Source organism: Sinocyclocheilus anshuiensis, unplaced genomic scaffold (genome assembly GCF_001515605.1).
Source record: "Sinocyclocheilus anshuiensis isolate Anshui unplaced genomic scaffold, SAMN03320099.WGS_v1.1 scaffold393, whole genome shotgun sequence".
In the NCBI taxonomy this organism is placed as follows: domain Eukaryota; kingdom Metazoa; phylum Chordata; class Actinopteri; order Cypriniformes; family Cyprinidae; genus Sinocyclocheilus; species Sinocyclocheilus anshuiensis.
Window position 1 is genome coordinate 865971 of NW_015536501.1, and position 25610 is coordinate 891580.

The following is a 25610-nucleotide window of genomic DNA, read 5'->3' on the forward strand; positions in this document are numbered from 1 at the left end:
TTCCCTTGCGCAGTATCATTCTGGTTGATAGATTGGAGCTGGCGTCGCCCCAAACGAACAGAAAGAAAAAACAAACACAAAAGGCAATGACCAAATTCCAATGATGAGATGCTTGGGTTATAAATATGTCCGTTCTCTACACATTTATAGAGATGTGGAATAAGCTAGATATACAAAATTACATAGCCATAAATTGTGCAATATCTGCATACCACATACCGGTATGTGTTGCAACAGTGTGATATATTCAGCAGAGACCTGAGAAACATAAGTAGTGCGTAATCCTGCATGCATCACGTCAAATGTTCCTCTGAATGGCTGGCGAACAAACTGCACCGACTGTTCTTGAAAGGGGGACGAGAGAGAGCACAGAGAGGACTGGATATTCCCTTTGTACTTGCTGATTGAAATGCCACACAGTGTTTCAGAGTCTTTCTCCGACCTTAAATGGTTAGGTGGGTGCAGTCATATCCCGGACCCGTGGCATGCGTCCAAACTCTCAGATTACTGCTGTGTTTTTGTGCTACAGGGCTTCCAGCGCTTTGCGCAGCAGCAGCGTCGAGGGCGCGTTTTACACACGAGTTATCACTGCGAGTTTTGTGCAATATCCTCGCTTTTAAACGGCAAGCCCCTCTGACCACATCTTGTCAGTTTGTGTTTGCAATGATTGCCACGTACAAAGGCAGAATCGGTTGAAAGAGCGCCCGACAGCCTCGCCCATAAATGGCGCGGGCGGCAGCCTTTCTTCTCCACAATGATGTCCTTGTGAAGACGCCATGTTGAAAACGAGAACAGCAGAGAAGCCATTAAACAACAGGCTATTTCTGAGGTCAGCAATGAGAGGCGTCTATAATAATGATTGTACACCTTTATCTGTTTTTTTTTTTGTTACAATTATAATAAATCCCCACAAGAAAAACAATACTTGTATTTTTAAAATGAGTTTGAAAGATAAATATGATTTTAATGTTACCTGTTAAAACAAACAGACAGAATATTCCCAAATCATTTTACTAAAATAAGGTCGTATAAACCATTACCTTCGGAAATGTTTTTTCTGTCTTCTGAATGATGAAGAGCGAGTGAGTGAATTTCTCTTGTCATTCTGTCTTCAGGAAGAGAAAGAGAGGGATTGTTTGCATATTGCAAAATCTAAAAGTGCCTCAAGATTTCCAGCAGCTCCACTCGTTGGAGACTGCGTAGATAGGTGTGTTAAATGGTGAATTATGTCGAAAAACGACGGCAGAAAAATGGTTATTGACGTTTTCTTCCTTTTAGGCGTTGCAACCCAACCCCCTCTTTAAAGCCAGTGTTAAAGGATCCGAAGATGGGAATGAAAACGTTCCTGTTTCTTCATCGTTTAGGCCTGATAGAATTATTTCAACAAAATGTTAAGGTAAATCTCTCTGTTAGTGTTTTGATAATTCTGTATGTTTAGAGTCATATTTATTCATTATCTCTAGCGTGTGCTGTACGCTGTTATGAGACTAATAGTGTTATGAAATTAAAGTGTGCCCTTGGCGCAAGGTCAGATATATAGTGAGTGTTCACTTACTGAAAATACCAATCGAAAAAAGGGATTTCCACTACATTGTAAAACCAGGAATACACTAGTCCCAATATAAACGTCATGAAAGAAAAGTGAATTCCACATATTTCTTTAAACATAATTTTACTTTTAAAAAAAAATGTGTCTTGATACCAGTACTGCTGTAGGGTTTTTAAAAAAGTGAGGCGCAACCAGGATGAGCATTAAAACAACCACAAACCCTATCAATCATACCTGTGATTCAGCATTTTTGCAAAAGGCCAATCGTCCTTTTTCTCTATGGCCTGAATTGTTTGCTGAAATGTGAGAAGCAATCAATTTAAATTTATATATTAAAAGAGAGAGATAGAGAGAGAACAGCATGCAACTGAATGTTCTGAAGACAAAGCTTTGCTCAAAACTGATGACACTTAGGGAGCACTAAAAATAAATAAAAATTCAGCCAGTTTACATAAAATGCCTGTTTAATTAGCATTAAAACATTTATTCTGCAGATAAATAAGCAAAGACAATAAAGATAAACTTACTTATTGATTAATGCTTGGCCCTGTACAAGGCAGGGCCTTAAAAGCAGTTGGTAACTTTCATGTGTTTTTTTTTCTTTCGCTCTCTCTTTTTACAGTCTAGTTAGTAATAATATAAATCAAATGCAAAATGTTTATTCAGTAGCATTTTACTAAAGAATAAAATGCTGTTATATGGGTGTGCCATGACCTAGTTTGCTGGGACAAAGATGGTTTCCAGGAAGAGAAAAAAAGCTTAAAAATGTCAAAGGGATATCATCCAACATTTCATCTTCCTTCTTCTCAGATCCTGTAAACAGAAACACTGTATGTATTAAATAGTCCATAAAAGGCTGATGAAATCAAGATTTAGATCCCTTTAGGAACAAAGGAAACCCATTTTGGCCATTGAGTTCCAATGTAGGAGAAAATGGCTGCGCCTGCATTCAGCCTTCTTTCTGCTCTCTGTAGGAAGAACTGAAGGCTGTGCTTCTAATAGCTGAATCTACCATGGTGCTTTAATCTGATTGGCCAGAGATGGAACTGCTGTTAACCAGCCAATTGCCCAAGCACCGCAGAATATCAAACAATGTTGGGAATGGATTGAGACATGTATCACAACTAGTATCAGTACAATACAAAAACTAACATTAGATGTTTAAACACAATAATCACCACTTTATTTTGTTTGTTTATATAGGGTGAACCCTCGTGAAAGTTAATTTTACAGGCACATTCTGAATGCAAGGCTTAAGATATATTCCGGAATAAATGTTTAAATGAAAACAAAACCGCAGTTCGTTTCTAAACCAAATCATTTGGGCTTTCAGCGCGTGTCCCAATTCAGTTTTAACAACCTTCCCCAGCGTTGCTCCTCCATGTCCATCTTGTATTTAACGTCCACGTAAATCTATCGCGCAGATTCAACGCGTTCAAAACGTTCGCTTTCCTGCTAGAAATGCAAGATATGTCCACTTCATACTCGTTTATCGCAGATAACTCCATTTGTACGTGTTTTTGACAGCCGCACAAAAATACCGCTTTAGCCTGAGCATTAAAAACAATAAATCGAAAGTACGTGTCGAATGTGCCGGAGGGTTGAGATAGTGGTGTATTGTGGGAGAGACAGAAACCCCAGACTAGAGGCACACAATATGTGTTGGCTCGCAAAAAGGAGGCAGTATCTTTAAAATAATGTAATGTGATCGGCGAAACGTTCAAGATCTAGCCGTTTTATATTAAACTACTCGATCGGGCACAAAATGTCCAGACCTGGAGAAAGAAATAAGCTAAATGAAGATCACGGTAGAAGACAGAGTTCAAGTAAGCTTTCTGTTTTTTCTTCCTCTGTGATGTCTGTTTCGGGCATCGCTTCAAACCCCCCATTTTCTACACCGTAACTTACTGTTTGTGTGCAAAAATCAACCTTTGCCATGTCAGGATTATGAAGGGTACTTTCTGTTTTTGTCATCTCGTCATTAGGTTTGGCGAACGGAATGGAGAACAGCCATCCTATCTGCAGTTCGGGAGAGAAACGAAGTCATCATTGGAGAAGTTACAAGTTGATTATTGACCCAGCGTTGAAAAAGGGATCGCACAAACTGTATCGCTACGATGGACAGAGCTTCAGCGTGCCGGTGAGCGAAACGAGCCGTTACAACGGATACATCGACCCGTGTATTGTGGCGCTTAATATAATATCAGTCGCGTTGTAAACACCTGACACAGCACATCAAAGAGTTTCACCGTTGCTAAACATTCACGACTGTCCACTCGTTTTAAAACTAAACTAGCGAGAGACGAGCTTTGGTTGTACCGCAGTCGTTCTGGTGACAGTGACATGCCCGGTTTGACTGCGCTGACTTTGTAAAGTACACTTCCTTGCGTAAAGTGTTTATAAATGTGTTTGTTTTGTTTGCAGAACCCCGGCATGCCACCAGTGGACATCGTCCGAGACCCGAGAATCGGTCGTATGTGGACTAAGTACAAGGAGACTGATCTCCCGGTTCCTAAATTTAAGGTAGTTCAGTCAGTCAGTCACACCCCCACCCGACACATGTGTGCATTTGTCTTGAGTGTTTTTTTAAGCGTCCAACTGCAGGACGTTTGACGTCCACGGAACGCTTCACAGATCTAAAGTGTTGCTTGCTTTTGAGTTCAGAAACAAGTGATTTAACGTTCTGCTTTCAGCTATAATACTAGAGACACGTGCTTTCATTCAAACAGTCTAGGACGTAAGATAACGTTTTGAGTGACTTCAAACAAACGTTCTGTTTACAAAGAATCGCTTTCTTTACCTCAGATCGATGAGTGTTACATCGGTCGCGTGCCCCCGAAGGAGGTCACGTTCGCCAAGCTCAACGACAACGTCAGAGAGGGATTCCTCCTCGACATGTGCAAGAAGTTCGGCGATATTGAGGAGGTGGACATTTTGTACAATCCGAAGAACAAAAAACATCTCGGAATTGCTAAAGTTGTATTCGGGACCGTCAAGGCGGCGAAGGATGCTGTCCAGAACTTGCACAACACGTCTGTCATGGGCAACATCATCCACGTGGAGTTGGACCCTAAAGGTAAGTGTTAAAATATTAAACTGGACATCTACGGCTTTAATATTATCGGAGGAATGTTATCTGACAGAATTACACCGAAATACCGCTTGCGTTTGTACATTTGAATAGATTGTTTGTGACATGAAGTCACGTGCGAAAATTTACGTTGGTTGCTTGGTAACCACTAAACGGCAAGTCAGCGGTTGAGGGATTAACCGATGTGTTTGCTTTGACGTTTTGCGTGAAACGAAAGCATTTTAACTGTTAATTAGATATTTAGTTCTAGTTTGAAGCTACATAGCAATTGTTTAACCTCAGTAAAATATGTATACAAGTATTTAAAAGAAAATGGTGTGTTTTAGAAAATATAGGAGGTGGTTAACCACGACTAAAACATAATTGTTATACAAATGATAATGTTGGTAATGTTAAACCCTTCGTTTGGACTGTTTACTGAAAGACAAGCACACTGAATGTCATTAACCTTGTAAAAGTGAGATCCTGAAAGCAGGATGACAGCTGTATTGGGTCTCCCCTCTCTTAAAGAGACAGTGCCGTTTCATCTGTTGTCATCAGTGACGTGAATATAAAGTGCATGCATTTCATGCATTATACTGTCATTTTCTTAATTGATGTGTATATATAGATGTTGTCTATGTATATAAATGGGTGTGTATATATATATATATATATATATATATATATATGTATATGTATATTTAAGTTTTAACATTTTTAACATACAAAGCATGTAAAATTTTACTGACTTGTTTTAGTAATTTTATTTTCAAGTGAGATTACTAGCCAATAGTATTTGGCAAAAGCACATTTCTATTAAGATTTACACTGAAATGATTTTTTCTGTTATGTTTTTGTGACAACAACAAAATCTCAATATGTACTGCAACGGAAAATGTAACAAAATGAAATCGTATTTGGCAAAAGCACATTTCTATTTAGATTTACAATGAAATGATTTTTTCTGTTATGTTTTTGTGACAACAACAAAAGCGTAATATGTACTGAAAATGAAAACGGAAAATGTAACAAAATGAAATGTAAAATTTGTTGGATTATATAATACATGCAAATTGCAATTGTATACTGTTTCTTTCTTTCTTTTTTTCTTAGATTGTAATGCAACTAATAGATAAAATGTGTATGTCCTTTAGATATAGCCCACATTGTATTTCACTAATCATGTCCACCAAAGAATTGTGCATTCTCATCTATCTATTCAGGTGAACATCGCCAAAGGTACTTCCAGCGTCTGATCAATGGAAGTTATACTCCGCTCACTCTTCCAGTTGGTGGTGAAGAGGCCTGTGAAGTTTCTCCACGCAGCTTGGCTGAAGCCCTGCTGGTAAAAACCAAAACCAAACCAAATTATGCTATTACATGTGACATTTATTATAGAAAGAATCGAAACGCTTAAGATTGTACTACAAAACAAAAAGTTAAAGACATTTTTTTATTTACAGCTGCATGAAGAACGCCAATATCAAAGTAGCTTTAGGCAGCTGGAATCATTTTATCCAATTGGTTTGTTCAGACTGGTTCAAAAACAATTAATTGATTCAGAACAAAAACAAAAGTTTATTTATTTAATAGTTTTTATTTTAACTACAAATGCTCATATTATGTATTTCTAAAAATCATAGTTTATTTCTCTTATGTACATTTAATAATGTTGTAATGTGGAGTATTGAGATGTTTAATCATAATAATTAAATGCGTTAAAATGTTTGAATCTTTTATTTACCACATTATTTTAGTATAAAAAGTATTTTACCCCAGCACACTGTATAACACGCTAGAGTTTTGAGCTTTTTATAATCTTGACATGACAAGTAAATCAGTTTTAATTTTAACCTATTAGTTAACACATCATTTTAATACAAAAGGTATTTTACACCAGTACACTGTATAAATGCTCTCCCTCTCTAGCAGAAACCTCTTTATCTCTAATCCAGTTTATCAGTTCAGTAGGTGGTTAAATGGACACCGACTGAAATGCACATAATAACTGCTACCAGCAGAGAGCTGCACACTATTACTTCAGTTATGAACTTACTATTAACTTCAGTTATGAGCATTATCACACAGTGGGGCCATATGAAAACAGAGAATGCCATTAACTGATATTTATACAGTGGATTTGATTAGAATGTTAATTGTTAATGCCATTAGAAAGTCCGGACCAGTGATTTTGTTTATGAAAAAGTTGCATTGAGAAATTCTGAAATGTGTTTAAGTTGGTCGTGCTTTTGTGTCCACAGCCCTTGCGAAGACTGTCCGAAGGCAGTTCTTCTGCAGTCGGAGGCACGGCCACGCCAGGCGGCACCAACACCCCCATGTCCCTGGATACGGCCTACTCCAGCCTAAGGCAGGATACGCCACAGTCCCAGGGTACCCCACACACCCCGCGCCCATCGGGCACCCCGTTCTCTCAGGACTCCAGCTATTCCAGCAGGCAGGGCACTCCGGCGTTCCAGTCGAACCGTGCTGAATCTTCGGGAGGCTACAAGTCGAGACGGCATGAAACCAAATTCCAGGATGCCTACAACCGAAGACCGGAGAGGCACTACGTCCACGGTACAGGAGGAGGGGCACATCGTGGCAATGCAGAGCAACCGCCCAGTTTTAAGCAACATCAGCCCCCCGAGCCACCGTCGCCTGCTTTTGCGCACACGCCGCCGCCACCAGCCAGTGCAAATTTCAAGAATGCTTTCTCTCCTTATCAGCCCCCAATGCCCCCAGTGTACCCTCACACAGAGCCCTCCTTCCACCAGCCTGTTCAGCGGGAAGTGGATTATAGGAGACCGCCTCAAGCCCCGCCACCCCCGAGCACCGACTTCATGCCCGTCAGAGACGGGCCCGCAACGCCACCAATCCCCGAGCCGCCCCCCCCTGCTCCAGAAGCCCAACCAGCCACGCCTCCCCCCTCCACGCCGGAGACCTGCCTGTCGCTGGGCACCCCGACCCAGGACTCCGAGCGCAACAGCTTGGACTCGCGCATAGAAATGCTTCTGAAGCCCTTCCTGAACGAGCGTGGAGACTCGGACGCAGAGGTTCGCATGGACGGCAGTCCGATCTCCTCCTCGTCTTCTCAGCTCTCCCCTATTCCACCCCAGCGGCCCTCGCGGCCTGCAAGCACCGGCCTGGAGGACATCAGCCCAACGCCGCTTCCTGATTCGGACGATGATGAACCTATTCATGGTACTGCTTCCCTGCTGACAAACTCTAGGTCCATGTCACCCTCCAACATGCACAGTAAAAGCGGTGCGGGAGAACCACAGACGCCCGTTGACAAAATGGACACGGTAAGACCTGAGATATGATCTCTCTTTGCTGAACTTTACTGTCAAGTCAAAGTTATTTATATAGTGCTTTATATAATACAGATTGCTTCAAAGACGCTTCAAAGTAATAAAAAAGAAAGTAATAGTATAAAGCATGGCTGTCAAAATGGCTGAAAAACTAAATTTGAATTTTGTGCTTAAATATGATCAAAATTCGAATTAAATTCGAATTTAAAATGCATAGTTTCAGTTAGGATAAAGAAAAGCTTTTGGCTTCTCTCCTGAGGCCACAAGAGGGCGCATCATTCAAAGCATAAAGCATAGTCACGGACATGACTATCTGTGAAAAAAAAGTGCATAATGTTTCAAATAATGTCTAAAATTCTAATGCAACATTTTTGCATTCGAATGTGGATTTATATTTTAAATTCGACGAATATTCGAAATTCGAAAAATAAATTTGACAGCCCTAGTATAAAGTTTGCAGAGTTCTTAATATACCATTTTAGCTGGAAAGCACCTCTAAATAACAGACTAGTGCTGTCACGGTACCAAAATATCAGTATTCGGTACCAATACCAGTGAAAATCCACAGTTCTCGGTGCCTCTGGTGTGTAAAAATAGTAAATATCATCAAGTCCTCCTGTTTTTTTAACCCTAATAAAAGTTATAGGAGCATTAAATAGATAATAAAGAAACTTAATTCTAATGCTCATTATATTAGCGTTAGCCACGTTTATGCTAACGATTAACTACTCTAATAACAGCGATGTTCATTTCAATCCGACATTCAAATAAAAATATTGAATAATATTCATAACAGAAGCGGTGTTTCCCACAGACTTGCACTCTATTTGTGGCGGCATATATATGCAAATTCATTCTCTGGCAGCAGGAGGCGCTTGTAGAGCGGGAGAGATAGAGGTTTCCCCGATAACGGCTGTAATCAAATAAGCACTGCGCTCACAAACGCTTTAAAGTGTTTTGTTAGTTTGATGTGTTTCCTCATTTTGATGTCGCCATGTCTCAGTGCTTTTATGAAGAGAGCGCATCTGCGCACCTTTCAGATAGCGCATCAAGAACCGGGTTGACCGGGTACTTAAAAAATACCTGGTACCGTAACGTTTTCATTTTTTTAGTACTGACTTGGTACCGAAGTACCAGGTCTTTTGACAGCACTATAACAGACAATAGTGTCATTATTCAGTTCAATTTAGTTCAGTGTTAATTCAGTTTAGTTCAGTTTGCAGCTGCACAAACAGTTCTTCTGAAATGTCCCCTTTTTGAAGTATTGATTCAGTTTGTTCAAATGGAATTAACTGATTTGTAAGCCTCATTGAATCCGTTTTTCAGTTTTTGAAACTGATTAAATAATATATTTTTGACATTTTTGTAGCAAAATGTTTTGAGGTATTGCCTTCTAAATTGATTTAGTGTAGTTTGCTACTATTTGCTATTAGTTTGTAATGTATCTAACTACTCTGATGTGGTGTTAAATATGATATTATGAGTTGCTGTATGGAGGGTTTCAGGACCCAGAAGAAATGTGAGAGGCAACCACACTTATCTTCCTTTAAAGAGGCCCTTTACTTTCCCTTTTGTTTCACATTTTAGCAGTAGAAGAAATAGTGCAATCTGCCTGCAAAACATGTTTTTGAATCTTTTTTTCTTCAGAGTCTCAAAGCATGTTCTTGTTTTTTCTATATTTAGATTTCAGTGTGCAATGTTTTGTAGGGCTTATTTAAACCCATAGGTCTAGCCAGGAGACTTCTTAGCATCACTGCTTATTTCCTTGTTTACTTGAGATTTTGCAGCTCAACCTTTTGTGACATTTCAGCAGCATGAAAAATGGAAAGTTTAGCCTGGCACAGTTTAAGTCCTTCATGTTAATCTGTACCAAACAAGCTTTCCATAGAACAATGTGAGAATATTAGGCATCTGCAGTAAGGACATAAATTTTCAGTGCCTAATGAGGCTTCCTCTTGTAAATATACTTGTTTGCATTACAGCCCCTAGCTCTGTATGGCAAACCCATGAAATATGATCCTACTGTGAATGCCGCCTATGTGCAACACACTTTCACTTCCTCTTACACGCAGTTCAACTCAAGAAACAATGAACAGCCATTAGCTCATTTTGTGCTTTACTTCCTGCTTGAAAGCTGGACCATCAGGATAGTGCTGTTCTTACTGAATTTCCAAAACCATAATTTAACAAGGGCTGTGTCATATCTGAAAGTTTTTGGATTCCTACATTCAAACTACTTACAATGATTGTTTCTAGAGAATATCATTACTATTGCTTAGGGTTAGTGTCATTTTTTGTGTTAAACATTTTTTAGTTTAACACAAAAAATTTAATTCTGGTGCATAATTAGCCCCGTATCATTTGTGCTGTAAACAAGTCATGCAGTTTGTTGAGCAGAGGCATGAAAATACTTTTCTAGGTGATCTGATTTATGATCCCAATCCTATTGAAAAGGGGCCCCACATGCACTGGCGAGTTTTGCACACTAGTTTTAAGATCTTTTAACAATTATTTAATTAATTATTGGAAAACAAACATTTTAATTAGTGCTACTTTTGCTTTATTAAAAATACAGCGTGTTTCTCACAGTGTTGTAACTATTAAAATTGGTAAATTACTGAAATAAAGCTCAAGTAAATAAAATTATTTAATATTAGATGACAAACCTAAATTTAAAAGAACATAAATGAAAATTAGAAATGTTGCCTTTGCAAATAAATGTTATTTTACAAAAACTGGAATCATTAAAGATAATAAATGAAATTAAAATAAATAAAATTCTAAAAGCACTTGATAATAAATGATAAAAGCACAAAATTACCAAAATTAAAAATTAAAAAAACCCTGAAATTTAAAAAATAAATGCTATTTCAAGACATTAATAAATATGTGAATAATAGTAAAATAACATTGTGTAACTTAATTAATCAAATACTCATTGGGCCGGATTCACGAAACTTTCTTAAGTAGAAATTTCTTCTTAACTGCCATTTTCTTCTTATTTCCTTAACTTAAGAAAAAAGTTAAGAATATTTTGTATTCCCAAAAATTTTTCTTAAGAATATTCTTATCTTTTTTCGTAAGATCGTTCTTAAGACAAAACTTAAGAATTCAAATTCTTGAAAATAATCTTCTTAAAAATCATTGTAAATAACTTCTTAAAGTTAGAATAGCCCCAGACTTGTCTTAAATCCCAAATAGTAAGAATTATTTAATGAATTTATTGGGTTATTTCAAATTAATTATTAAATTTAAGCATTACAACAACAATAGCTACATATAATGCATAGTAGGACTATTAATAGTGATGTGCATGAGTTCTCTGAAGTGACAATGATGACTGACAATGTAAACAATGATTGGTCATGATTAGCCTATGTGTGACACCACTTTTTAATGACTTCAAAATTCCGTAGCAACAGCCTCAACCCTTGAGGCATGGAAAGCTGTTGCAGACGGATTGACAGAAATGCTTCAAGATGGTAGAATTTAATTTGGGGTATAATTTGGATTTTCAAACCTCTGATGATCTAGGTGCTACTCTACTTATCCTGAGTTTATGTTGCAGACTGTATCTGTATTTATTTATTTTTGTATTTACTTATTTTATTTTTATTATTTTATTTATTTTATTGTGACATTATTTATGTAATTTGATTTGATTGCAATGTATTGTAATGTGGCCTGGACCGCTGGGGGGGGGGAGGCTATAATTTTAGCCTATAAATATGACATAATCTTTGGCAATATTCAGCGCATGTGAATGCGCAGGACGCATTTGCTGTAGCAGCGCGGACACACATACCGGAAGCGTTCACTCGGATGAGAGCGCAAAAACACAACACAAAAATGAATGAAACAGATCGACAGGCTCTATAAAAGTAACTGTTCAAAAACAAGGCGCATTAAAATGTGAAGCCGAGCGCCAGTCAGGGTCGCGATGAAAATAGTGTGTGCGTTTAAGATTATTAGGGTAATCTGCAGGAAGCGCATAAAGACAATCAAGTGTGAGATTATCAGTGCATCTTCAGTCATGTATTCACTCAGATAAAGACTGTAATTTCCTTCTTAAGAAAAAAATGAACATGTTGTTAAGAACATATATATTTGAGAACTTAATGAGAATTTTTCAAGAATTGCACTTAAGAACATTCTTACGAACTTCGTGGAATTTATCTTAAGACATTTCTTAATTTATTTCTTTAGACGTTCGTGAATCCGGCCCATTATTATGCTCACTAAAGCAATAGAACTTCATTAAAATTTTATGTCTAGATCAAGTTAAAAAAGGGAAAAAAAATACGAAATTGATCTTTTCATAGCTGCACAGGAGTTGTTAAACCAAAGGCAATATAGGCCAATAGATATTGTTCACCAGCTTAGCTTTGTAAATGACTTGGTTGTGCTCTAATGCAACAGATGTTTTTTTTTTATAAATGCAGGGCCATCAGTCGTCAGGTGAAGACATGGAGATTTCCGATGATGAGATGCCTGGCACACCGATCGCTAGCGGGGACTGTGCCAAAAACATTGTGGTCAACTCTGCGATGTCTCCGATGCAGACCATTCCCATGCCCCCGCCAGGGTTCCCCCCACTGCCCCATCCACAGGCTGGCTTCCCACTGCCGCTGCATCCTCTTCCAACTGTACCACACCTGGCTGGCCCCCATCCGATGCTACACCCATTGCACCCTTATCCCCCTGGCATGATGCCCATTATGCAGATGGACCTGATGAGCTCCTTACCACAGTGGGGCAGCGTTCACATGTCCTTCCAGATGCAAACTCAGATGTTAAGTCGCATGGCGCAGAGCCAGCGGCCGTACCCTTACCCTCACTTCATCAGCGGGGCTGCTGCAAGTGCTGGTGCTGCTGCCGCCGCAGCCATGCAGTTTGGCGGCCCGTATCCGCCTCTGTCTATGGTTGGTGCACCTGCAGGCACTGTGGGTCACGGGCAACCCTGGCCCCTACCCAACATGCCCAAGTTCAACCCTGCTGTTCCCCCTCCAGGCTATGAGCCCCAAAAGGAAGACCCACACAAAGCCACTGTGGATGGAGTTCTTATGGTTATCGTCAAGGAGCTGAAGGCCATCATGAAAAGAGATCTCAACCGAAAGATGGTGGAGGTGGTGGCTTTCAGGGCATTTGATGAGTGGTGGGACAAACAGGAGCGTTCGGCTAAGGTAAGTGCCATTCAACAAACCCAGGCCTGTTTTAAATGTTACATGATCCCTGTTGCTGAATATGTAAATACTTCTGGAAATTAATAATAACAAATGCAACAAATTTGGTTTTCAAACTATTTAAGTCGTGCCAGATACAAAATCACTGTCAAGTTGATAAATAACTTTCATAAATATCGTTCCCTTTAAATTACTTCTTGTTCAACACTCATACATTCATCCTAAATGTTGCTGAACTGCACTGACTTACTGCAAAATGAAATGGACAAGTTTGGACAAGTAAATATTTTTAATAATATAATAATTGCAATAAATTAATATAATAATGTTATTACATTTCCTAAAACCTTCCTGGGATGGGTTAATAAATTTATATTTAATCTGTTGGTGCTCTGGAGAGGATAGTAGTAGACAAACTTGTACAACAGATAAAAATATCCCTAACTTCTGTACTCTTGCTCTAAATTAAATGTTAGCCGATTCCAGAACTGAATGTTCCAAGGAGTTTTGGAACAATTAGTCAAAAAGAAAAACCACAGTTTATTAAATTTTTTAAACCTGAGGTCATGTCAATTATACTAACAGAATTATCTGCCGTCATCGTGTTTCTGCACCTGCAGGCTACGCTTACACCTGTGAAGACAGGTGAGGGCAAAGATGAGGAAAAAGAACGGGCCAAACCCAAAGAGACTATATCCTCTAGCTTACTGGAAAACTGGACCAAGGTGGAGGGTCTGGGCTTCGAGGGAATGGGACTCAGCATAGGCCTGCGCGGTGCCATCCGATTACCATCCTTCAAGGTACCAGACTACCACCCTGAGTTTTTGTTAGTTTGCTGTAGTACTGTTAAAGTTGCTCATTATCAATTGCTACTCATTTGTTTGCAGGTTAAGAGGAAACAGCCCCCTGAGCCAACGTCTACCAATGACAATAAGAGGGTGCGACCATCCACACCTGTCGATGATGAGCTGGAAGATGAAGGTGTGTGCTTGACATACTTGCCCTGTTAATCATATTTCTGATCTTTAAACTAAATCTTGGACAACTTATTCCCACTGTTGGCTTTAAAGTGACAATGCTTTACATGATTTCATGCCATTTTTGTAAACTAACTTGGTAAGGTTCATTCTCAGAGTCAGAAAGAACAGATCTTCGCACAGACGGTTCCAGAACAGATGGTGGTGGTTCTTCTGCCAAGCGAAGACCAGCCAGACCTCTGGAGCTGGACAGCGAAGGCGAGGAGGAGGAGGAAACCTCTGGCAAAGAGGAATCATCGCTTTCAGACCATGAAGAGGAGCCAGTGGAAAATGCCTCTGAGAGGTTGTCCTCTAGCATGGTGAGCACCTATCCACAGTACTTCTTAATAAACTTTAATCAAGTGTAGTTATCAGGCTCTATTAACAACACTTATTTGAGCCTAACATAAACATGCCTTTTTAGGATATAGAGGACAAGGAAGATGATGAAAAGAAAAGCGAATCAGACTCCAGTGAGAGTGAATCATCGGACTCATCGGATGACGGTAATGGCAAAAGTTGGATGAATATTGTGCCCTTGTGGTCACTGTAATTGACCTGAGGTAATGACCTTCACTTTTTTGCCCCCTCAGAATCTTCTAGCTCATCTTCCTCTTCCAAATCTGATTCCGATTCTTCTGGGAGCGAGAGCTCGTCTGACTACGAATCAAGTTCAGGGGAGGAAGAGGAGGAAGAAGAAGAGCAGGCAGTGGCAATGGAGGATGAAGATGAAGACGATGCACAAACCTCATCGACGTCCTCATCTTCCTCATCCTCGTCTTCTGAAGCGGAGGATGTTGACATAAAAGCTCCTAGTACCCCCACAGGACCACCACCAGAAGAGGAACCAAATGAGTTGGGCAGGCTGGAAGCGTTAGATGAGGCAGAAATCGATCACAAACATACTGCAGTGAGCTCAATCAAGCCTGGAGTTGAAGACGTGTGGCCTCCATCTCCCAAAGGATTGCCAGGTCAGAGCCTTGATTGTTGTTTAGCTTGATGTTCATGTAGCAGTTGTGTATTCTGTGATGAAGTCAGATCCTGATTGGTTGTCGTCTCTTTTCAGCTGATGAACCCGATATTGATTTGGCGGTCAGTATTCCAGTGCCCAAAGCTGAAGCCACCCTGGAGGATGTTAGTAGCTTGCGGCCACCCACCCCAACAGGTTCGTTTGCAGACACTGATCAGGACACCCGACCAAAGATCCCTGCCGAAGACTTTCCCCGTACCCCCGGTCGTGATGGCCCGGTTCCCCTAGAATCAGAGGCTGCAATCCCTCGTTCTCTTCCTATGCCCTCAATGCACCTTCCACTTCCCCCCAGTCATGCCCTTAAAGCTCGATCCCTTCTGCCGCCTCCCGAAGCTTTGCCGGATATGCCTGTCCGTGGGCGGTTGCCTACGGAAGAGGACATCCCACGCACACCGGGGAGAGATCTTATGGACAGACCCCGGGGTTTGGGCAAGTCTCAAAGCACTGATACGGTTCCTGGCACACCAGGTAGCGACACGCCGCTAACAGGTAACAGCTTGAGCTCGCCACATATTCCCGGCAGCCCTTTCTCTTACCCCGCTCAATCCCCTGTCCTCAGCGCTGGTATCCCTCGGACTCCGGGTAGAGATCTTACTTTCACCCCAGCTTTCCCCGACTCTGCTGCTTTATCTGCAGGCCTTCCCATGCACAGGAAGGCCTCGTCTGAGAGCTTGGAGGAGAAGTCTCTCTTTAAAGAGCCTCTACTCAGCGCCTCTCCCCAGGCCAGCCTACAGCCTAACAATGCAGTTTCTTCCCCATTCCCTGGTCCTCCCCTTCCTGCTGCTTCACTTCAGGAACCACCGCTGCCTCCCCAAGGCTCCTCTCCCACTTCTGCTGAGACTTCCTCTCCTGCTGCTCCAAAAGACCTTCCTGTTCCAATGATAGATGTTCCTGTGCCCTTAGATACTACTCCAAGCAAGAGGAAACCGGGACGCCCCAAGTCTAAAAAGGTACCTGTGGACACCCCTCCAGATTCTGAAGAGCCTCCAGCTCCAATGGTGGCCTCAACACCTCCAGATCTACCAGTAAATGATCTGTACCCAGACCACCCTTCAGACACCTTCAAAAGAGAAGATGGTGACTCCACAGCATTGGAGGAAGAGGAAAACCAAACCCAGACTGTCATACCCGAGGTGGAAGACAGGTTGTCTTACGTTGAGGAACCTGTTCAGAAGACGCGCAGACAAAGGCGGGGCTGGCAAGAGTTGTTGTTGTCCATGCACTCCCCTGTGACATCACCGCTCCGCCCCAGCTTCCTACCCCGCTCAGATTTTGAGGAGATGACTATCTTGTATGACATCTGGAATGACGGCATTGATGAGGAGGACATCCGCTACCTTAAGATAACTTACGACAAGATGCTGCAGCAGGACAATGGCAACGACTGGCTCAACGACACCCTCTGGGTCCACCATCCTCATATCCTTTACTGCTACAATGTAAATGTGAGAATTAGCATTCAAAAAAATATCCATCGTCTTCTATCAATGACGGTGACTTTAAAGGGATAGTTCACCCAAAAAATGAAAATTTGATGTTTATCTGCTTACCTCCAGGGCAGCCAAGATGTAGGTGACTGTTTCTTCAGTAGAACACAAACGAAGATTTTTAACTCAAACCGTTGCAGTCTGTCAGTCATATAATGGAAGTGAATGGGAATCACGGCTTTGAGAGTCAAAAAAACATACACAAACAAAACCAAATTAAACCCTGCGGCTCGTGACGATACATTGATGCATAAAGACACGAAACGATCGGTCTGTGCAAGAAACTGAACAGTATTTATATCGTTTTTTACCTCTGATTGACCGCAATGTCCGAACTGTCCTGAGCGCGTCCTCAACAGCCAGCGCATGACGCGTCGTCTTCTTCTTATCCCATTTATGGCAGATCGCAGACTTATAAGTGCATTACCGCCACCTATCTCTCAAATGGACCATTGACACTCTATCTACAATCTCAATTAGGAGAGTTGAGAACGCGCTCAGGACAGTTCGGACATTGTGGTGAATCAGAGGTAAAAAACGATATAAATACTGTTCAGTTTCTTGCACAGACCGATTGTTTCGTGTCTTTACGCATCAGTGTATCGTCACGAGCCGCAGGGTTTAATTTGGTTTTGTTTGTGTATGTTTTTTTGACTCTCAAAGCCGTGATTCCCGTTCACTTCCATTATATGACTGACAGACTGCAACGGTTTGAGTTAAACATTTTCGTTTGTGTTCTACTGAAGAAACAAAGTCACCTACATCTTGGATGCCCTGGGGGTAAGCAGATAAACATCAAATTTTCATTTTTGGGTGAACTATCCCTTTAAGTGTAAAATCCTATTAAAGTGGCTGTTGGTAACATCTGCGTCCCTAGTGGCAGCAAATGGAATTCAATAAAAAAAGAAAAAAAGATTTGGGGGAGTGTTTGGCAAAGTCATTTAGTTCCTTTAGTTCCAAAAGGAACTAAATGACTTCCCCTAGTGGGTTCAAACGGAATAGCGGAATTGTATTGCTGTTCATCAGTTGATGTTGAAAAATGTAATTTTCTACATCTCAAATAGAACCCCAGTATTCACATTTTTGGGACTCTCTTGCTTGTTGACAGTATTGTTATAAACAAAATAATTACGTCCACTAAAATTAATTGCTAGTATTTGCAGACCTGTTTTGTGGAGATCTATCTGTTCATGTAAAGAAAGACTCCTTGACTCCTCTGAACCTACCAACATGGGCAGCACATCAGGGCTGAAGAAGAAGCGGAAAGAGGATGGTATACGCGACCATGTCACCGGCTGTGCCCGCAGCGAGGGCTACTACAAAATCGACAAGAAAGACAAAATGAAGTACCTAAATAGCTCACGCCTGCAGTCCGAAGAGCCTGATGTGGACACTCAGGTGTGGGCCGCAGTGATAAAATACTGGAGTTTACTCACAGTCGATACTTCATTAAGCTGAATTGCTGAAGGTCCTGATGTTGATTGTGTTTGTGTGTGATTTCTCACAGGGGAAGAGTATTCCAGCTCAGCCCCAAGCGTCCACTAGGGCAGGTTCAGAGCGGCGGTCTGAACAGCGCCGCCTGCTGTCGTCCTTCAGCTGCGACAGTGACCTCCTCAAATTCAACCAGCTCAAGGTAGGACAAGCGAAACCCAGCTATTTATATCTTGCTCAATGTCACCAATCAAAATATGAGCCAAGGCAAAATCTAACAAAATTCTCCACAGTTCCGTAAAAAGAAGATCCGGTTCTGTAAAAGTCACATTCATGACTGGGGATTGTTCGCCATGGAACCTATTGCTGCTGATGAGATGGTAATCGAATATGTCGGCCAGAATATCCGACAGGTGAGCATGATGCCAACCAAACTTTCAGCGCCCCTGCTTGTTGGCCAGTCTCTTCGTAACTGTCTCGTCTCCATCTGCAGGTTATCGCAGACATGCGAGAGAAGCGCTACGAGGAAAAGGGCATCGGCAGTAGCTACATGTTCCGTGTGGATCACGATACCATTATAGACGCAACCAAATGTGGCAACTTCGCCCGCTTCATCAATCACAGTTGCAATGTGAGTTTGCTTGTACGTTGTCTTAACAAAAGGTAATTTTGAAGTCGAAAACCATATTGATCATGTTCTTCTTTGTGTTTTGCAGCCAAACTGTTATGCCAAGGTCATCACTGTGGAATCGCAGAAAAAGATCGTCATCTACTCCCGGCAGCCAATAAATGTTAATGAGGAGATCACCTACGACTACAAGTTCCCCATCGAGGACGAAAAGATACCGTGCCTCTGTGGCGCAGAGAACTGCAGGGGAACCTTAAACTAACCCCAACGGGTAGGTGAGAACTTTCTTAAAAACATGCACTGCCCAACAACAAGCCCAGACGCCCCGTCTTCTGGATCTACAGAGGAAATAGTGGGTGAAATCCAACACATCCACTGGATATATCGTGCAGCTAAGTGTCTGGGACTTCGTTTTTGTACTTTTTTATGATTGTTTACAAATTACAGGTGCTCTTTCAAGCATAAAAAATGAGTTTTCTACCACTCTTCCATTGACCTCTATGGAACTGGACTTATTTTTCCCCCTAAATGTTTGGGCACTCACTTTGTCATCTGCCCATTTGGCACAGTTTGTCTTTGCCGTGGAGTCCCCTTTTCCTCTGCGGTTTGATTATGGAGAGACCTCCCCGTCCTTGAACTCGGACCCGAAACACTTTAAGCTGCTCACATCTGTCCCACACGCACAAAATTCAGTTTTAAAAAAGCTTTGTTCGGGTTTTTTGTCCTTGTCCTTCCAGCCCGACTTGTATGAAGTTTAGTTTATTGTCGGACTTCACTGTAACAAGCCCACAAGGTTTAGCATTCATCGTGACACTAACCATTGTTGGGGGAATTGGGTCAGTTGTCTTCAATTTGCAGAACATTCAACAAAAGCACACCTGCGCCGGCCACAAAACAAATCAGTAGAAAAGATCCACAGCTCAGGCAAATTTACACAAAGCGAAACGCTCCTATGGTATTTCAGCCAGCGCTGCATGTGGCACCTACAGACTGGACCTTTTTTAAAGGATCAAAACCAAAACCAACAATACACTACACTTTATTCTTTCATTTATTCAAGCCATTTTTTACAACAGTCTCTGTGAATATTGGATTTGAGCGTGTCTGCTGCCCTCTAGTTTTTGTAAGGTGTAAAGGCAGAAAGCTGCTTGTTTTCAATCAGATTCCACTTTAAAGCTGTACAGCTTAGTATTAACTCTGCGTTTGTCATGTCAGCTCACTATTTCAGCAGATGAACATGCAGAGGTCCAGTTGGCTTCATGCATATTCAGTCACTAGTGCTGAATTTTCTATTACGGAGCGAATCTCACCAATATGATGCTGCTATTCTGCAAACGTATGTCCCGAATTTTCTCCACCAGTTCACTTTAAGAAGCAAAATCCACCTGCACTGGTTTCAGCATGGGTTTTCATAGTATTAGGAGTTCTCTGTGAGTGCGGTAACTGGTGCACAGCACTGATGCTTTTCAAAAAGCTTGTCTAGGCACCAATTCCACTAATAAATCTAATCTAAGTAGATGCATCGATGTTTAGGATATCTGGAGTATTAGGTCCGTCGACCTGAAAACGTCAGCAGTGGACCCAGAAAATCAAGTACAAGTTGAATGCAGTGCCAAATTTGTACTTTAATGTGTCACAACTCCAAAGGCAAACCTTCTTCCATTTGTCTCCTCCTATGTGTGTGTGTTTGTACGAATGACTTAAGTTCACTGGTACTTTGGGCGACCCTTTTGAGGTCCTTCTGCATTTTGCTCAGTATTTAATCATCAAAAAGTTTGAAAAGCTATTACAGCCTCATTCAGCCAAATTTCCCTTTGAAAGCAGAAGACTTTCTGATCTGCAAGGCAGCGTGGTCACTTGCTTTTCTTTGTGATTTGGTTATGTTCATAAATGCACTAGAGGCTTCCAACCCCCATCAAGCCAAATGGCACTCACAAGACCAAGCTATGAAACGTGTCCTTTACATTAGTTCACTCACAGGGTAAGGTCTCCCAGCTTTTTGTTGTTTTTCTTTTTAAATATGTCTATATTGTACAGGATAATAATGGTTTGTATAGAGGAACGAGGCTTTTTTAATCACGATGGGGAGTGATGATGCATCATTCTGCTTTTATGAGCGACAAATGGAGTATTTAAAATGAATATTTTTCAGGAATCATTATATGAAAAGGGTTGAATAGCTAATTTAAAGAAAATGATACATCTTGTACATAAAACAGATTTGTACTTCCTTTTGAAAGATTGTTTCTTGTAGAAACGTCTTTTTTTCTGCCCATTTTCCTTTGGATTCTTATGTGTAAATACTTTAACTGTGAATATATAAATATAAATATATATATTTTTGTTCCTGAGGATTTGCTACAGCGTCACGGCTCAGAAAGGTCTATCTGACAGTGAGTACAGAGAGCTGCTGGCAGTATTTTCAGCTTGTGTCAAGCTTTATTTTTTATTTTTGGTTGTAAATTCTATGAAAATCTGTTTGCAGTGTGGGGGAAAAGCATTATCATTCAGAAATGGCAAGGGACATTGGCGAAATCGACCTTTAGCCCCTGTCTATTTATTATACCACAAATGTATGGAAAAAAGATCATGGAAAAATAAAGGATTTTTTTTTCAACTGCCTTGTCTTAGAACTAATCTTTTAATCATGTCTCACATTTATGTAAAGTTTGTTAATCTGAATGTTTTCTCCGGATGAGTTCCTGCGTACAGTTAGCAGGAGCAGGATTCCGAATGTCAGTTTCATTACGATTAATAACTTCACATATTTTTGTCAGTAGGAGGTCTAAAGAACACTGGGGTCTCACCATCTGCCCTACATATTGCCTTACATTACTCATAGTTCTATTCATATGTTTACCCTTTACTATTAGTAAAGACTTTCAGCTATCGTTTGTAAGATTCAGCTATTATTTGTAATGTATTTAGTTTCTATTTGCATGGTTCAAAGGAAAAAAAGAAAGAAAGAAAAAAGAAAATTCCGTCATCAGTTGAACAAAAACATAAACAGATTCCTTGACAATTAATTGTTAGTATATTTATTACTATATATATATATATATATATATATATATACATACATACATACAGCGGGTAAAATAAGTATTGAACACGTCACCATTTTTCTCTGTAATTTTTACATTTTTAAAGATTTTTAAAGATAATGATATGCTTTATTTTTAATGATAATGACAAGCTGTTGATATGCTATTTTCACCAGACGTCGGTAACAACCCAAGTAATCCATACGTACAAAGAAAACAATACAAATAAGTTGAGAAATTATGTGTAATAAAATGGAATAACACAGGGAAAAAGTATTGAACTACTGAAATGTATTTAATACTTTGTACAGAAGCCTGTTGTTGGTAATGACAGCTTCAAGATGCCTCCTCGTATGCATTGCTCAGGTGTGATTTTGGCCCATTCTTCCACAGAGTCTTCAAATCTTGAAGGTTCTGTGGGCCTCTTCTATGAACTCTGATCTTTAGTTCTTATTTTCTATTGGATTCAAGTCAGGTGATTGGCTGGGCCATTCTAGCAGCTTTATTTTCTTTTTCTGAAACAAGTTTCCTTGGCTTTCCATTCCATTTTATTACACATAACTTCATTTCTGAACTTATTTGTATTGTTTTCTTTGTATGTATGGATTACTTGGGTTGTTACAGACATCTGGTGAAAATTTCAAGTCAACAGCATCTTTAGAAATATATTTACTGAAAAATGGTGACGTGTTCAATACTTATTTTACCCCCCCCCAGCAGTTAGGGGTTCGGTCGGTCATATGCAGAGCTTGTGTAAGGCTGGGGAAGGCAAATATGGGGCAAAAATGCCACTAAATTGGACAAAAATGCCCCTGCACAGACAAATTAAATCTATTACGTCTGTTGCTAACAAAGTGAATATGAATAGACAGTGAATAGACAGTGTCGATTGCGGCATTAAAAGATCTCATGTTGCGCCGTATTTCATTTTAGGCGTTTTTTATGAAGGTAGAATGACGTCAAAAAGATTTGCATACGCAGGGTAATATTTGTGGAAGTGTACATAAGACTGTAAGCGTAAATTAAATTTGCATGCGCAAGAGAAGCTTTGTAACGGTGTAAATCGCGTTTCAAGCGCAAGAAAAAATTATTTGCAGCATTTTACTGTTACTCGTATGTTAGTGATAATGTCACTTTCTATATAGAATTTATTCGCTGTATGAATAACCGTGGAAAGGAAACGTTATATAATTATACATTTCGAACGTTTTTAATAAATTGCAATCACGTTAAATACAAATTCAGTCCCATTCAACATTTTTTAGCCTACATGGCACCCATATCTGGTTCTTGCCGGGTTTATGATGTTTAATACATTTGGCTGCTTTTAGCCTTACCCTGGAGTTGGTTCACCCTCCGCCTATGGGTTCGGTGCCTTGCTCAAGGGTCTCACTTCAGTCGTGATATTGAGGGTGGAAGAGAGAGCTGGTTATTCAGTCCCCCCCCACCTACAATCCCTGCTGGACCTGAGACTCAAACCCGCGACGTTTGGGTTACAAGTCCGACTCTCTATCCATTAGGCCATGACTGCCCCTATATATATACAAAAAGTGTAATGAATAAACCTCAGGCTGAAGGAAAAGTAAATTCACGTCTGTACAGTAGAACGCAGAAGAAGAAACACTCTTCAGCAATAAAAAAACGACGCACAAGTGCTAGTTTATCTAAAGTCATTTTTGCTTATTAGTATGGTTGAACTGGATCATCAAAGGTGGCATTACGTTTTTGAAAAAGTAACTCAAGATATTTTCTTGTAAATTAAAAAAGTAATGCGTTACTTTACTCGTTACTTGACAAAAGTAATCTGATTACGTAACTCGCGTTACTTGTAATGAGTTACCCCCAACACTCGTTTCCACTGGCACGTAGCGAGCGAAGCGGAGCGAGCGTTTTCAATTCATTCATATGGAAATTGAGCTTAAACGCTCGCGCGGTGTATTATGGGATTGAAAGCGGCGCAGAGAAAGCGTTAAGAGCGGCCAAGAGCGTCAAAAAGTTTTGTCATTCCTCGACTTTATGCAGCTGTCGAGTGAAAAACGCTGGGCGACAATCGCTGTGAAAGGAAGAATATGAAACGTAAACAGGGTGTTTTTCAGAGGCGTGCTCTGCCCTAAATTTGACACGCCCCGAAAGCAGTAGCGTTGCCAGCGGCACTGAGCGCAGATTTGACGCTGTAGTGGAAACGCACAGTTATACATAATTGCCACAGGACAGAAATTTCAAGTACATTTTCTGTCATACTTGCAGGAATGTAATATAAAACAACAATGCAGGAACAACCATAGGTTTTCTCTGAGCAAAAACATTGTGTCAGTGTGGATAGAAAGGCCAAAACATTGAGAAAAAGATGCATTTTCAAATTTATCTAGATTAATAATATGGATGTAGCCTAATATTTACATTAATAAATCTGATGACACTACTCACTCCTGTTACTTTTACTCAGTTACTATATATAAGTATAGGATATATGAGTACGAGTAACAGGACTGAAAGTAACAGGATTGAGGATAAAATTTTAGGATAAAATGAGCAAATACATATAATATAACCACATGGAGTACATGCTGATATTATGAGGATACTCAGCAAATTATAGTGATTCACCAAAGATTTGTATTTTTTAAAATAAACAAGTAACATCTAAGAAATAATGTAAGTAACAGGACGGTTTATTTATAATGATGCTCCCAGCCACCGTTACAATATCATCAAATATACAGAAAAGAAAATAAGACCACATGCTTTCGGTCATTTCATTTCAAGATCCAGTTGTTGCAATATTATGTTGAAAATGTGTCTTCTGGAATTTTCCCAGTTTTTTAGAGGGGGAATGTGTTAGGGTAACAGGACTGAGTGAAAACCTGGGGACATGACTAAAATGTTTATTTTATCCAAAATATTATAAATTTATTTTGAAATATATTTAAAGCACAGATGGGATATGGAGGTACACAAAAATGCAAAATAAAAAAGATTTCTGAAGAATTTTAAACATATTTCATGTTAAATTGTAGAATTAGAGACTGGGGACATGTAACGAACGCTATCTTTAGGTAGTTTTTATAATTTTTTTAAAATATGTCTTAAATTTGCAGTTAGATTATGTATTTTATAGGTAATTTTCATGTATATCTGTACACATAATTGTCCTGGGGACAGATTCGGTGGAATGGCCCCACTGTCATTCGTTTAACATTTACATCTACCATTTCAGATAGATTTTTGAGCGTGTGACACTTGAGTGTGTGAGACTTCCGGTGCCTTGGTCGTTGACGAGTGTCAACCCCGCACGCAGCAAAGGGGGCGAGTCCATGCTGCTCTGCTTTATAGAAGAGGAAGAGAAAACTATGGAAACTATGGGGGTCTCTGTATTCAGATACTCTTAGGTAATAGAGCTATATTGGTATGTGTTGGACTATTCAATGACTGTGGACTGTTACTGCCCCCTTGAGGAATTACGGAGTATGCTAGAATGTGCTGTAAAGTGCGTCATAAGAATCATCAGTTGTTGGTATAAATCCGTAGAGTGTGGAGTGCACAAGAGTTTTCCTCATTTCTAGTGGTGTTTAATCGTGTGCGTGCATCTAAAAAACCACACAAACACCCACATGTTTGTACATGCTAGTGGAATAAATCTTCTGTGAATCAAGAAGCATCTTTGTTGCGTTTTGACCAGACGTACCACAGTGATTAATTCAACCCGAACCACATTAGTAACTACAGTACAATAAGTGTGTCCCATCAGGTAATGAAAAGTTCGACACACACTTGTGATCTTCATGCTCACTTGAACACTTGGGCCAAATACAGGAAATACGTCATATAAGTAGTCAAGTGGTCAAGTGCAAAGACCGC

The 25610-nt window shown here is 40.2% G+C and overlaps 2 protein-coding genes across 5 annotated transcripts in view; one reads left to right on the forward strand and one right to left on the reverse strand.

Moving 5' to 3' along the window:
* Window positions 1-2508, reverse strand: part of rhof (ras homolog family member F) — an 11536-nt gene extending 9028 nt beyond the window's left edge. Inside the window, exon 1 of the mRNA XM_016487122.1 lies at window positions 1784-2508. The gene's annotated coding sequence lies outside the window, so the exon portion shown is untranslated. The remainder of the gene's footprint in view (window positions 1-1783) is intronic.
* Window positions 1-20873, forward strand: part of LOC107689149 (histone-lysine N-methyltransferase SETD1B-A-like) — a 21624-nt gene extending 751 nt beyond the window's left edge. Inside the window, exons 1-19 of one of the 4 annotated variants that reach the window (XM_016487074.1) lie at window positions 1-829; window positions 1279-1396; window positions 3535-3689; window positions 3974-4072; window positions 4355-4625; window positions 5846-5967; window positions 6884-7927; window positions 12376-13116; window positions 13737-13916; window positions 14004-14097; window positions 14250-14452; window positions 14557-14638; window positions 14726-15103; window positions 15199-16581; window positions 17872-18047; window positions 18157-18282; window positions 18374-18493; window positions 18574-18711; window positions 18797-20873. The exon at window positions 1-829 is cut by the window's left edge and continues 751 nt beyond it. In XM_016487074.1, coding sequence (XP_016342560.1) covers window positions 3549-3689; window positions 3974-4072; window positions 4355-4625; window positions 5846-5967; window positions 6884-7927; window positions 12376-13116; window positions 13737-13916; window positions 14004-14097; window positions 14250-14452; window positions 14557-14638; window positions 14726-15103; window positions 15199-16581; window positions 17872-18047; window positions 18157-18282; window positions 18374-18493; window positions 18574-18711; window positions 18797-18970 — 5472 coding nt within the window. In that variant the 5' untranslated portion in view covers window positions 1-829; window positions 1279-1396; window positions 3535-3548 and the 3' untranslated portion in view covers window positions 18971-20873. Of the gene's footprint in view, window positions 830-1278; window positions 1397-2660; window positions 3376-3534; window positions 3690-3973; window positions 4073-4354; window positions 4626-5845; window positions 5968-6883; window positions 7928-12375; window positions 13117-13736; window positions 13917-14003; window positions 14098-14249; window positions 14453-14556; window positions 14639-14725; window positions 15104-15198; window positions 16582-17871; window positions 18048-18156; window positions 18283-18373; window positions 18494-18573; window positions 18712-18796 lie in introns of those variants that run through there. The other 3 variants (XM_016487080.1, XM_016487088.1, XM_016487066.1) reach the window with 3 other exon arrangements.
* Window positions 20874-25610: the final 4737 nt, after the last annotated feature.